General features: G+C 49.4%; 2 protein-coding genes across 2 annotated transcripts; both read right to left on the reverse strand.

The window, feature by feature from the left end:
- Positions 1 to 1,199: 1,199 nt before the first annotated feature.
- Positions 1,200 to 5,849, reverse strand: LOC147134140 (uncharacterized). The gene is made up of 3 exons (XM_086056856.1): positions 5,528 to 5,849; positions 3,187 to 3,813; positions 1,200 to 2,430 (listed from the first exon to the last, which is right to left on the reverse strand). Exons 2-3 carry the CDS (start codon positions 3,625 to 3,627, stop codon positions 1,390 to 1,392), a joined length of 1,482 nt encoding a protein of 493 aa, XP_085912982.1. The 5' UTR covers positions 3,628 to 3,813; positions 5,528 to 5,849; the 3' UTR covers positions 1,200 to 1,389.
- Positions 5,850 to 6,341: 492 nt separating this feature from the next.
- Positions 6,342 to 11,980, reverse strand: LOC147134141 (uncharacterized). The gene is made up of 4 exons (XM_086056864.1): positions 11,236 to 11,980; positions 9,528 to 10,034; positions 9,044 to 9,294; positions 6,342 to 8,834 (listed from the first exon to the last, which is right to left on the reverse strand). Exons 1-4 carry the CDS (start codon positions 11,600 to 11,602, stop codon positions 8,637 to 8,639), a joined length of 1,323 nt encoding a protein of 440 aa, XP_085912990.1. The 5' UTR covers positions 11,603 to 11,980; the 3' UTR covers positions 6,342 to 8,636.
- Between the last annotated feature and the right edge of the window lie 1,102 nt (positions 11,981 to 13,082).

The raw sequence follows: 13,082 nt of genomic DNA on the forward strand, positions 1-13,082 counted from the left end.
ACCAAAACAAGACATTCAATTTTATTTGGGAAAAAAAAACAATGCTCAACGCTTCTGCAAATTTTCGACTTAAAATAATCATTATCTGATGCTTTAAATAGAAATTTAACAGTTTTTTTTTTTGTTTTTTTTTTATCTGAATCATCTATTCATAGAAAATAATTGTGCAGATGAATCGCTTAAAATAATTAGTTGCAGCCCTAGAAATGTCATACAAGAGTGGAAAAAACATCACTGGTAAAACCGTCATTCTACTAGATTACTTAGTAAAACAAAACCAGCAGAGTCAAGTCCAGCATATTTGCTGTTCAGCATTTACAAAGTTGCTGGTTTTGTGCTCACTGCTGGCTAGCTAGGCTAATGCTGCGTTCACGCTGCCCGCAAATTGACCTCTTGGTGCGACATGATAATTAGAGTCAATAGGAAATTCACGAGCAGACGGGAAATTTGCGCCGGTCGCATGCGAAAAGAGACAAATGTACACAAGGCTCCGTCGCAATGGAGTACATACTGCGCCATGCACAACATCCTGAAGTTGTTGAGCACAACAATGGAAGAGAAAATGATTGTCGTTGTGGGTACCGGTTCTAAAAAGAGTACTGCGGTACCTCGCTGGCAAAAATGATACTATACCATGTTTTTTTGTTTTAAGTACCATTTAAGAAAAAAAAAACATTTTAAATGGATGCAAGCAGTGTCATCTGCAATTACTTTGCCAAAATGGCCGACAGTCACAGTGTTCAAATGTGTTTAAAAAACGTTCAAAATGTAAACCCATTGAATTTTATTTTATCAAGAGTATCCTGATCAGTATCTTAATCTTGAGTAATATAAATACAAAGATTCCGAAGTTGTAGTGTCAGCTATTATGCCACTATTTTTATTGCCATGGTACCATTTCGGTAACGGTACAAAACGTACTTTATGCAGCTAAAGTAGCGAAGTCAGAATTTCGGTACCATGACAATAATAGCGAGATCCGTACCCAAAAAAAAAAAAAAAAAAAAAAAAAAAAAGAGCAGGCCCTGGAGACTGCTGAGCGAGGACGTTCGCCTATCTGTTAAGTATCTCTGTGAGCCAATGTCGGTATCTACTGGGGTAAGCCCCTCCCCTTTTCTCTGCTCGTGTCTGGCGCGAACGAAGCAAATTCACACAACTCCTGCCATCAAACTGGCGGAATGCCACACAAAAGTTGAAGGAAAAAACTGCTCAAATGGCTTTCCTCAGACACGCCCTCCACACACACACACACACACACGAAAAAGAGCCATAGAAGTAACGATCAGAAAGGCGCCAAAAGGTAACAAAGAGGTGGCTATGCGTAAAAAAAAAATAAAATAATAAAAAAAAAAAAAAATAGACGGCAGTCTGTCCGTCGGTGCGTTTGTCTTAGCATCCTTCGGTGTCAGCGGCAGCGTGCTCCCGCTTGTGGATCTGCTGGTGCGCCTTGAGGTGGCCCGACTGGCTGAAGGTCTTGCCGCAGCGCGCGCAGGCATGCGGCCGCTCGCCCGTGTGGACGTGCTGGTGCGCCTTGAGGTGTCCGAGGCGGCCGAAGCTCTTGCCGCACTGCGCGCAGCCAAAGGGCCGCTCGCCCGAGTGGATCTTCTCGTGGGTCTTCAGCACGGCGGCGTTGCTGAAAGTCTTGCCGCAGTGCGAGCAGGCGAAGGGTTTGGCCTGGCCGGCGGCGGCGTCGTCGTTGTCGTCGTCGTGCACCAGGAGGTGGTTGCGGTACGCCGCCTCCTTGCCGAAGCTCTTGCCGCAGTGCTGGCAGCAGAAGGGCCGCTCGCCCGTGTGGCTCAGCCGGTGCGCCTTGAGCTCCTTGGCCTGGCCGAAGGTCTTGGCGCAGGTGTGGCAGGCGAAGGGGCGTTCGCCCGTGTGCAGCCGCTGGTGGGCGCGCAGGTCGTCGGCCTTGGTGAAGCCTTTGGGGCAGTGGGCGCACACGTAGGGCTTCTGGCCCGTGTGGATGAGCTGGTGGCGTTTGAGGTTGCCGGCCTGGCCGAAGCTTTTGCCGCACTGCGCGCACGAGTACGGCCGCTCGCCCGTGTGGATGCGCTGGTGCGTCTTCAGGTTGCCCAGCGTGCTGAAGTTTTTGCCGCACTGCGTGCACGAGAAGGGCTTCTCGCCCTGCATGTTGCGCGGCTTCCTCACCGCCGGGCTTTTGGCCGCCGTCGCCGCCGCCTTGCTTTCGTCGGCCGCCGCCGCCTGGTAGGGGAAGTCGGCTTCGGGCTTGGCCATCCCGTCCAGCAGCAGCAGCGAGTCGGGTCGCAGCTTGTTGAGCTCGCTGCGCAGCTCGGCCATGTGGATGGACTCCAGGGCGTTGTGAGGCGGCTGCGGCGCCACCGCCGGGTCCAAGTCGCCCGGCTCTGCGGCGTAGTAACACTGCAGGTCCACGTGGTGGTCCGATTTGATGTAGTCCAGGGTGTCGCTCACCTGCCGCAGACCGGTCCATGTTCATCACACAAGTCGGAAAACACAGTGTCAATTTAATATATATTTTCTTACCTTATCTAGAAATGACCTGGTCCGTTTGTCCGTTTTAAAACTCAAATGTGGCCCTTGAGCACAAATGTTCACCCACCCCTGATACCAAATTGGATGTCCCGTATTTGTACGTTGACGTCAACTTTTCTTATAGGCCTTATTCACAAAAACTTCAAGATATTTGGTTTTCGGCTGAAATTTCAGAATGAACTTGAAACGCACGATGTGTCAAGTGTCATCAGCTTGTTCCATCCAGTGGTACTAATTATTAGGGCCGACGATATGATTTTATTTTTTTCAGATGACAGGTGTCATTTCCAATATTTGGCAGGATAAAATTCAGATAACCGATTAATATGCCAATCAACTAAAAAAAATGAAGGAAATAACTTTTGTAGTCCTTTTGCAAAATAAAAGTAGTAAATTAGGACACTTGTAAGTCACAGAACCAACATAAAGAGAGACGTGAAGAGTCACAGAAAGGCATAGAAGTGGACGTCCTGGAAAGATGCTGGCCCGTTATTGGCTCAAAGGCCTGCTGTGAATTTTGTGATTCAGCTCCTTACTGAAGTTGAAGTGCAAAAAGTGCTAAAGCGTTGAACGTGCGTTGAAAAACGAAACTAACTAAACTAACATTTTGGCTTCATCCTGAAATTTCACCGCTAACTTTTTGAGAGCAGACTGCGAGGCATGCGGATCCGGTACCTGGGAGATGTAGTCAAACACGCAGCTGGTCTCATAGTGCGACTTGTAGTCCATGTCGTCGGCGTGGCGGAAGGGGTCCAGGTGGTGATCCAGGTCGCCGCGGTGATGCTCCGCCTTGATGTAGTCCAGGCCGCTGATCTCCATCTTGATCTGCTCGTGGCCCAGCTCGGCGGTGGACAGCGGCTGGATCTCCGACAGGTCCACGGTGCGGATGGGCTCCAGGCGCTCCAGGTCCTCCAGGTCCTCGGGCTCGCTCTTGACGCACGGCATCATGACCAGCGGCTCGGCCACCTCTGCCGCCAGCGAGCTGAGCGTGGGCGTGGGGCCGTCCGTGGAGAGGAGGGCCAGCGAGGGCGGGCCGCCCGGCTCCAGGGAGGCCGGAGGGGAGCCGCCCTCCGAGGCCAGGCTCAGACTCAGACACTCGGCCTCCAAGTCCGTCATGGTGAGGGGCGGAGATCCGTCTGCACGCCCCCGCCCCCCCGAGACCTGCGCTCGGGACGCCCTTGGCGGAGGAGCTGAGACGACGGCCGATGGGAGGAGCCCGGTCGACGGCCAATTGGAGGAACAGAGGCCGACGGCCTTTGTCTGTGAACCTGACGTCAGCACCCGCGCCGTACCGGTAGCGGCCTGCGCAGACAACACAGATGCTTAGCAGTTGGCAGCTAGTTGCTAAAAACACCACAAAGCGGTTGCTTGCAATTCAATGTATTCAATGTATAATGTGGACGTGGCTCTTTTATAACCAGATCGGAGCTGCTGGCAGCTCTGGCATCAGACATGCCTGAAACAATTTTTACAGCAGATGCGACGACATCGTCATCAATAGGCATGGTCAGTAGAGTCCAAATTTGTACCTTCAGCCAGTTTCATCCCATTTGGTCCCTTCTCAAGGTTTCTCATTTTTTCCCCAGATGTTTTATTCTTATTTATTTATTTTTTAGTTTTACCTTGCCCTCCTGGGGGGTTAAGATCAGGGGATGTCATTAATGTTGTCAGCTATGGGCATGTGAAGGCCTTTGAAACTTTCTTGTGATTGAGGGCTATATAAATTTGACTTGTGACTTCATAATGTCCACCCAATACAATGCACATCTCTACAAGAATGTGTTTTATCTTATTTATGAATTTGGTACTAGCCCAGTCAGGGCAGTCAGGTATGTGGAGGCTCCGCAATGTGACATACTGGACTCGTACTATGCTAATGTCAAACCCTGATATAGCTCATGTCATATATTGTTTAGCACATTCACTAGCGTGGCACAGGTCATATGTTGACTAGCATTTTGACAGTTTATGTTGTACGTTGATTAGCATGTGTCAACTGTGTGGCAAGCGTTGTACTCGCATGTAGATTTGCACAGCTAGTGGCACACATTGACTAAATGTTTACTAGTACGGCCCGTGACGTGTCAATTTGCATGCGAACTATCATGGCTAATGCTGTAAGTCTATTAGCATTTTGGCATACGTTGCTAACGTTGTACATTGATTAGCATGTCCGCTGGCATGGCTACCTAGATGGGACTTAAGCTTCAGGTGAAGCAGGTGAACCCCCTGTTGCCTCCTGAATAATTAGGTGACTTAGAAATTATTTGTTTGCGCTGTTGAACAAGTCAAACGATGCACACTTTTGTTGGGAGTTAACACTCGTGACGTGTTACTGAGGGCAAACCTAACACCTCCATCCCGTTCGGTCACCGTGGGGGTTAAATGAAAAACTTGTGCAAGGCTTGTTCCGAATCTAATGAGAAGCGGCAACTGCCCGTTGGGCTGCGTTGCGGGTTGTCGTCGCGTCGCCGCCACGCGAATACGCCGAGTGAGTGCAGGAATGCGGCCTACGAGGAGCAAAACATGGCGGCTCCGCTCCGACCCACTCGTATCATGTCACACTCTAATTTATGCGACACGCTTGGAGACATGTCACTCGAGGCGAGAAAGCGGAGGCGGAGGAAACGCAGAAATGCATTTTAGGCGAGCACAAAGAGAGCGAAAAGTGCCAAGCTAGCGACACTAGCTAGCCAGTGGCCATCTTGTTTGTCGGCGGATGCTAAGCTAAGATCAGCAAAGCTAACGTTAGCATGGTGGAGAACGTGAGCAAGAGCGGGAAGGAGAGCGCCGAGGAAGGGGGGCTCCTCCGCCCTCGCTTCTCGTCTCGTCGCGTCGCATTAAACATGCCGAGTGGGCGCAGCGGGGGGCCGTTGACAGCTGCGGCCGAAGCGCGTCAAGTGACGGCGGCGGTGGAATGGATGCAAAGAGGCCGGCCTGCCTGCCTGCCTGCCGGCGTCCGATGTCCGGCCGGCTAGGCGAGCGTAGCGGCCTGTTCGTTTCGACGGCTGCTTACCTGCGCGTCATGGCTGCTTCGGCTCCGCTGCCCGCGACTTGTGGCCAACTGCGGCGGACCCGCCACGTCCACCTCGGCCTCTCCTCCCCTCCAACAGTGGCGAAGTCCTCCTTCTTCTCTCCTCCTCCTTCTTCTCTCCTCCTTCTCTCCTCCTCCTCATCTCCTTCTCTCCTCCTTTCCGCCTGGCCACCGTCCGGCGAGGCGGGTAACCATGGTAACCACCACTTTCAAAAGCGGATCGATACGAGCTCATACTTGAGAGTCGAAAAAAATTATTTATTTTTTCAAAAATCTTTAGCTCTTTTTTGCATTTATTTAATTGTTTTTCAAATTATTTTTGTTTGTATTGTAATTTTTTTGTATTGCTTGTTTTTCCTATGATTTAATTTATATTCATTTTAATTTTTTTAATTTAATTTTTTTACTATTTCTACTATTGCTATCTTTACTATTACTTCACTATTTTGGATATATATATATATATATATATATATATATATATATATATATATATATATATATATAAAATTGTACATTGGAAAATGCAAATCAGATATGTATCATATATATAATACTGTATTTTGAGTATGTGAAGCACTTTTTTCAGTCTGCGATATATATACATTTTTTAAAAAGCCACATAAATGTACAGTAGAGTACTTACAAACTACTGTCCTGTCTCTTGACTGATCCATTTGATGTCACTGAGCCCCGCCTCCACACAGGAGGCATCGCTAGGCAACCGTTTCTCACATTCAACACCAATGGCCGTTAGCTTCCTCAACGTAGCTTCATTTGCATGCTGGGAAGCAGCTCATTTGTCAACATTTATTGATGTTCTTTATCAACACTAAAACATTGAAAAGTTCACATCAATGACCAACATTCAAATACAAAAAGTGTATCAAAAGTATTGCATCCAATGACAGAACATTTCAGCAACGTTACAAAACGTACACACTATTGATCCCCTTTGTGCGCCCGCTCGAATACTACATGAAGAGCATCGCTTCTTCCCTTTAGCGTCAACACGACTGTTTCAAGTCAGCAGAAGCAAACAAGTTTTGTTGTGCATCAAACATGGAGTGAGAAAATGTTCTGATTTCAAGTTGGGAAAAGAATGAAAGAGTTGCAATAAACAGCCCACTGCTTTAAAATAATGAAAAAAAGATTGGGGGTGACAATCATAAAAAAGTCCATTAACTCATTCACTGACACACATTTTCAGACTCTCTTTTAGCCTAACGTTTGAAAAAATTTGAAAACAAAAAAAAATGTACTGTGAAAAGACAAGTAAATTCGTCAAAGGCAGTGAATGAGTTAAGATCCAGTCCCGATGTTTTTTTTTCAGACCACGCCCACTGTCAAAACGTACAACATCATATAAATATCAACAAGGGGCCGATCGACCGGTCCCATGAATACCACAAAGAACGGCGAGAAATTAGGACATGGAGACATCAAGTGACGTCCAGTTTGGAAAGCTGAAATGGAGTCTTTTTCAATCTTTTCACCATCACGTCGCAGGCTAGCCAGTTTTGCAGAACTGCTCACCCAAACATTTTTGACAGCGTTCCCACACCCGTCCCCATCGGCAGCAACCAAAAGCATTTGTGAAATAAGTGTTAATCCACTCGTTTTTAGCCATCTCTGTGGGCGGCCATTTTGTCTTCTGTCGACTGAAAATGACATCACAACCGCTCACAACGACCAATCACGGCTCAGATTCAGAAAACGAGTCAGCCGCGATTGGTCGTTGTGAGCAGTTGTGATGTCATTTTCAGTCGACAGAAGACAAAATGGCCGCCCCCAGAGATAGCTAAAAAGATGTCGATTTTGCTGCTTAACTCATATTTCACAAACTCAATATTAATCAGAATGCCGTGTTTCAACTAGTGGGCCTGCCGGGAAGACATTCTTGAAAAAAAAAGTGTTTGGGTTGCTTTCCGCCTCTTAAATGGCGTGCGACTAAACTTGACGACTCGCCTTTTTGAAAACCATTACCTGTTCCCGGGGAACAATTTCAAAACCGGTAAGAAAAAGATGGCCTACGTTTTCCATGTGGGATGGGGCCTCAGTTGAGGTCAATCACTTTTCTGTCACCCTCCTCGCTTACTGTTCACAAGCATGATGAAAAGGTCTCTTGAGGTTCTGCAAAAGCAACGAGACATCAAAACAAAAAGCAAAGAAATTCACATTGCTGACCGGCCATCACAGGTTTGTTCTCGTCAGTGCTTGTCGCGCCCGAGCAACGTCCGCCGTCGCCTAGAAACGCGTCTCCACGCAAACAAACGAGTGGCGGCCGGTGGGCTGAGGTAACAACAGGTGTGTGTGTGGAAAGCAGTTGAAGACCACCATCAAATGAGGTATGTGGCTGTGGGGGGTGGAACTGGATCGCTAGGACACAGGAAGTCACAGGAAGCGTTCACAAGTGAAACACAAGGAAAAACATAACAACAAATCCCGAGGGACCAGCAAATGCCCGCAGTGTCCCAAACACGTCCGTCAGTGAGCCGAGCCCCTGACAGAGAAATTTCGCTAAGATCGTCCTCGTTCAAAAGTCCTCGTCCGTCTTCACGTTGCACAACCTGCCGAGGTCACATGACCGTCAATGTCAGTTGGGCAACAAATGTTCCGATGCCCCTTGCTGTCTTTTTAAGGACAGGAAGTGCTCACGCCATTCATCTTTTCCCTCTCGTGGATGGCTTGAGATGCTCATAACTCAAATCATATTTCCCCGACCTGTCTCTCAATAAATTCCGGTGTGTTTGAAAACGTTTAAATGTGCTTCAAGTGTGTGCGAAGGGTAAAGTGAAAAAGAGTCAAAACGAGTGGAGTCTCGCTCTATATACTGCGAATGTTCACTTGTGGCGGGTGGAATGCGGGTTTTTACTCTACTTCTTGTGATCAATTTGACGATGGTTCAGCCGATCGAAGTGAACATGGTCATCCTCACGATGAAGATGAAAGTCTTCTTTTTTTGGCACGTTTCACATTTATCGCAACGAGCGTGCGTGTGTGGACATGGGTACCGTCGAGTGCTGATGGGCTGCCGGGGCACGGCGGCTGGGGTGGGGGGGGGGGGGGGGGAGGCTGTGAATCGGGGCGCTCACGACTGGTGTTGCGCTTGCAGGTGGCTGCGGAGCCGGCCGGCCGAGGAGAACCTCTTGCCGCAGTGCGAACACCGAGATGGCGAGACGTCGACATCGGCGTCGGCGTGAACCTGCCGATGAGCTTTGAGCAGCAACACGCGACTGAACCTGCGGCCGCAATCCTCGCACTCCGACCAAACTTTACGTCGCTTCTTCTGCGCACACACAAGCAAGCACCAAATACGTTGACATCATCTGTGTACCGCTCGGTTTTTCTTTTCCATTTTCGATTGCCCGTTTTTTTTTTCTATTCTTGCTTTGAGCTATGAAATATTTACGAGTGCCAATTGAAAATGGAACGTCATTCAAATGCCACCATGCCTTTATCTTAAAGTGCATCTGACTGTAGTCATGGCAACAGTACCTTCCTCCCTTTCTCCTCCTCTTCTTCTTCTTCCTCCCCCTCCTCCTCCTCCTCCTCTTGGTCGTGCTCCTCCTCCTCCTCCTCTTCCTCCTGCTGCTGCTGCTGCTGCTGCTGCTTGGCGCCCTGGCCAGCGGGCGTCACGCTGGCATCCTGCAGCTTCTTGTGGGCGGCGCCCGCGTGGTCGTCCGGGAGCTGCGACGCGGTCAGGAGACGTTGCAACATGGAGGCTGATGAGCGAACGCCCCAACTTCCTGTTTGGGGAAGCAAGCAATGGTGAGCCCGCAAACAAAATGGCATCCAGTGATGTTGACGTTTGAATAAGAATTTACAGTGCCCGGGCATGTCCGAATTTGGGAGTACACGCCTTTAGTGGAGTGGCATGTCGTGTTGTTGCAGTTGTTCTCCAGGGGGGAATGTGAAGATGAAATGGCTCAAGATATTCTGCCGTGGGTCCCTTCATCAAACGTCAGCCGTCGACACTCACCTGAAGGGCTCAGCGGCGGAGGCACGGGTGGGAGCGCGGCGTCCCGGTCGGGGCAGAGGACGTCCATGTCCTCCAGTGGCGTCCAGCGGGGGTCCTGCAGGGGTGGCGACTCCATGGTCAGCGCCATAACTGGAGGCGGCGGCAGCGCGGGCTCCTCGCTGGGGCCGCGTCCACCCGCCCCACCTCCTCCCGGCTTCCAGATGTCTCCGCACCACTTGTGCCCAAACGCCACCGCCTCGTCCTTCGCTCCGCCGGCCTCCTCAGCCCCGCCCGGCCCGTGGTGAACGTGTTCGGGGGCGGCCTCGGAGCCGCCGGGTGATCCCGGGTCGTCTCGGGCCTCCCGGCGCGCGACGGCCCGCCGGCGGTCCAGCCGGGCCTGCAGCGTCTGCCTCTCGCACTCCTTCTGCGTGATCTCCAGCAGGAGGTCGTCGAAGGACGCTTCCACCATCTTTTTCAGCTGACACAGGGCTGAGTGCAGGACCCGCTCCATCGCGCACTTCAGCTGCTCTGAGGGGCCACAACCCAAAAAAACAACAACAGTGGTGAAGGCTTTCTCCCATAAATCTGGATTCCATTGTTAATCCATTTTTCCTCTTCACGAACACAAAAAAGCAAATGGCACTCACACGATTCCAAACTAGTATTTCCCCAGCATTTACATGCATCAACTACCACAAAAGTCATAAAAATTAGGAGTGGACTGATCAATCGGCCAAGAATCGGTGATTGGCCGATCCCTTAAAATAAAACTGATCTTGTCCATCGATCTCATCTCCCGCCGCAGAGGTCTGAAAAAGTCAGCCGCTGTCCTCTTCTACTGTGGGATGACTAATAGTCTTTTCATTTTTATTCAGACAACTACTTCATGTGCAGTTAAAACAACCAGATTGTGTTTCTTCACCGGTATTGTTGAACCTTTTTACAATAAAACAAGAATCGACCATTGAAGGTGTACGCTGTTACATGAACAGAGTTCAGATGGGCCCACTGTGCCTACTTGAACTCATTGCTTATGGCAGAAATGCAGGTGGCCAAATCAAAACACATCCTCTGATCAGATGATTTCAATATGGCGGCCACCGGAGAAGTTTTCGGCAACTAGGATAAATCAAAGAGTGCAGCGTTTATTGGTTGACTACGCATAACAATATGAAAATGCTTCTGCTTACGTTGTCTGATTCTTAGCGGGAATTGAAGTTGCTTTTTTGAAAGATAGCCGCGAGAACGGTCAGCAACTTAACACTTGATATAAAGACCAAATAGCTGTGCTGTCCACACTGAGTGATTTTGTAAACTCGCTTGCGGCCATGTTGCTGGTTTAAGCCGTGCACACCGGCGGGGGCAAAGCTGCAGAATAAACACAGTGGTTTTGACAGTAGAACTGGAATGATAGGCGACTGAGAGGCTACCAAAACAAGAACACTTTGACATTTGACCTGTATTGTGTTGACACAGTGACGCGCAGCCCGCCCCCTGCCACGTTCCCGCCACACCCCCTCATCCAATGTGCACATGATCATTCACCGTCATTGGACATGTTCGTCGTCATGATTGTTTTGTTTTTTCTCATCGCAATCATCGCCTGTCAATCATTCCTGCACCCCGTGACGTGTGCACGTTGGATTACGTAACGCGCTCGCTGGCTGGCTGGCTGGCGTGTTGTGTCGTGTCGTGTTGTTGTGTAACGGCCAGCCGGCCGCCCGCCTACCCACGACTCGCCCCCTCTGCTCCAGGCGGCGGCTGTCGGTCGCTCCGGCGGTGGTTCCGCGCGGCTCGGCTGGCTGCTCGGGTTTGGTCCTGCCCCTGTCCGGGGCGTCGCCGGCGGCCGCCGCCGCTGCCTGACCCTCTCGGTGCTCCTCGGCGCCCCCTTCGTCATGCCCTCGGCGGCTCTCCCACGCCTGCAAACAGAGCCGGAGCCGGTGGTTCTCCTGCTCCTGGACGGCGGCCTCGAGGAGCAGCGCGTTGAGGCTGGAGCCCACCGTCGAGCTGATCTCGTGAACGGCCAGCTGGACCACCTGCTCCAGGACGGACTCGAGCTGGCCCTGGAAGAAAGGAATGTATACGGCTCCGTTCATGCTAGCGGCTCATGCCGAGGGGGAAGCCGCTGCCGCCGCCGGCGATTGGCCGAAGTGAGGGTGGGTCGCGTGCGGAGGGAGGGCGGCTCGCTCGCTGTGGCCGCCTGGATGCTCTCGTCTGTCGGCGTCCTCTGGCACTGCGCTCCCGCCTCCCCAGCGCTCGGTCCGGAGCTACCGTAATGATCCGAGTGGAGGCGCGGCGGCCTTTCCCGCCTACACGTGCAGACGCCATTTTGTTGTGGGATGGCGGTGCAGTAGTTCCGAAGGCAAAGGCGCGAGGCACTCCTCCTGGCAGCCGTCAGCCGACAGGTTCGGATGCATCGGCAAATTGACTTAATGTGCATTTAAAGGCAGACGAACGCTAATCTGAGCTCCAGTTCGGCTCAAACTGGATCCGCCTTCACCCCCCCCACACAATGCGCAAGTCACAAATACCACCCCTCGGCCCCCCCAAATTCCTGCTCCTTTTCTACGTGCTTTACGGTACTTTGGGACCTGCGACGTCATGACGTCAACCGTCAGCCTTTTTTCCAGTTTGTCCAAAACTTTATTGACAAGAGGTCCTTTTTCTTTACGCGATTTTATTGCTTCTCCGTTGGTGCTATATTCTGAAAATAACTTTTGTTGAAACCACTGAGTCAAAAGACGTACTATTATTACCCATTATATTCTGTTGGAAAAGTTTCACATCTATTAATAAAATTAACCCAATTGTTGAAATTATTTTGAATTGAAGTTCATAGGTACTATGATATTATTGTCAAGATCATTGTTGATCATGATCAATGCGCGACAGCATTTTATTTTGTTTTTCTAACCATAATATAAAACACTACATATGCAACAATATACATATCAGATATGATTTTACATATTTAGCACAGTGATCCCAAAAATATATACTCTCATTATACACAATGACATGTATAGAAGCGTATTGCTGCCACACCAGGAAAAAAAATGTGTACCACATTATAGCGTGATAAATTTCACATTTCAATGTGATAACTTTGACACTTGACAAAGCAATATTTTCTGGTTCAGGTCAGATGGGTCCCGTTGTGGGTATATGTACCTTCTTTTCAAATCTGAACTCTTGAAACACGTGGCCTTATTGATGATATAATTACAGAAGACGTAGCTTTGACACCAAAAGTGAAATGATTGCTTCGTTTTGTTTTACTGAATGTGCAAGTCAAACATAATTTTTGACGTGACAACTCAGCACGTTAAAACATAAAAGTTATCACACTATCAAGTGAAATTCATCATGTATAACCTGAAATTTATCGTTTATCGTTTATTTCTGGTGTGGCAGCAACGTGCTTCCCTAGACATTTCAACTTGACATTTGTTTTTTTTTATTGGATTTCTTATGTATTTTTACAACTGTGTGTTGTTTTACCTCATTAAAAACACAACGAAGAATTGTGGTGTTTTTTTGGCAAGTGTCATTAAATGGCTATTTATGACATGACTA

The sequence above is a fragment of the Filicampus tigris genome, chromosome 16 (assembly GCF_054856515.1).
Source record: "Filicampus tigris isolate MCC_2025a chromosome 16, RoL_Ftig_1.0, whole genome shotgun sequence".
Lineage (NCBI taxonomy): Eukaryota > Metazoa > Chordata > Actinopteri > Syngnathiformes > Syngnathidae > Filicampus > Filicampus tigris.

What these genes read in the sequence shown, in the direction of transcription:
- LOC147134141 (XM_086056864.1), bottom strand. Translation starts at nt 11,602, where the DNA reads ATGAACGGAGCCGTATACATTCCTTTCTTCCAGGGCCAGCTCGAGTCC. An exon ending in TCCGCCGCTGAGCCCTTCAG is followed by an intron (nt 9,295 to 9,527) that starts GTGAGTGTCGAC and finishes TTCCCCAAACAG; the next exon opens with GAAGTTGGGGCGTTCGCTCA. An exon ending in AGGAGGAGAAAGGGAGGAAG is followed by an intron (nt 8,835 to 9,043) that starts GTACTGTTGCCA and finishes GTGTGTGCGCAG; the next exon opens with AAGAAGCGACGTAAAGTTTG.
- LOC147134140 (XM_086056856.1), bottom strand. Translation starts at nt 3,627, where the DNA reads ATGACGGACTTGGAGGCCGAGTGTCTGAGTCTGAGCCTGGCCTCGGAG. An exon ending in TGTTTGACTACATCTCCCAG is followed by an intron (nt 2,431 to 3,186) that starts GTACCGGATCCG and finishes GGTCTGCGGCAG; the next exon opens with GTGAGCGACACCCTGGACTA.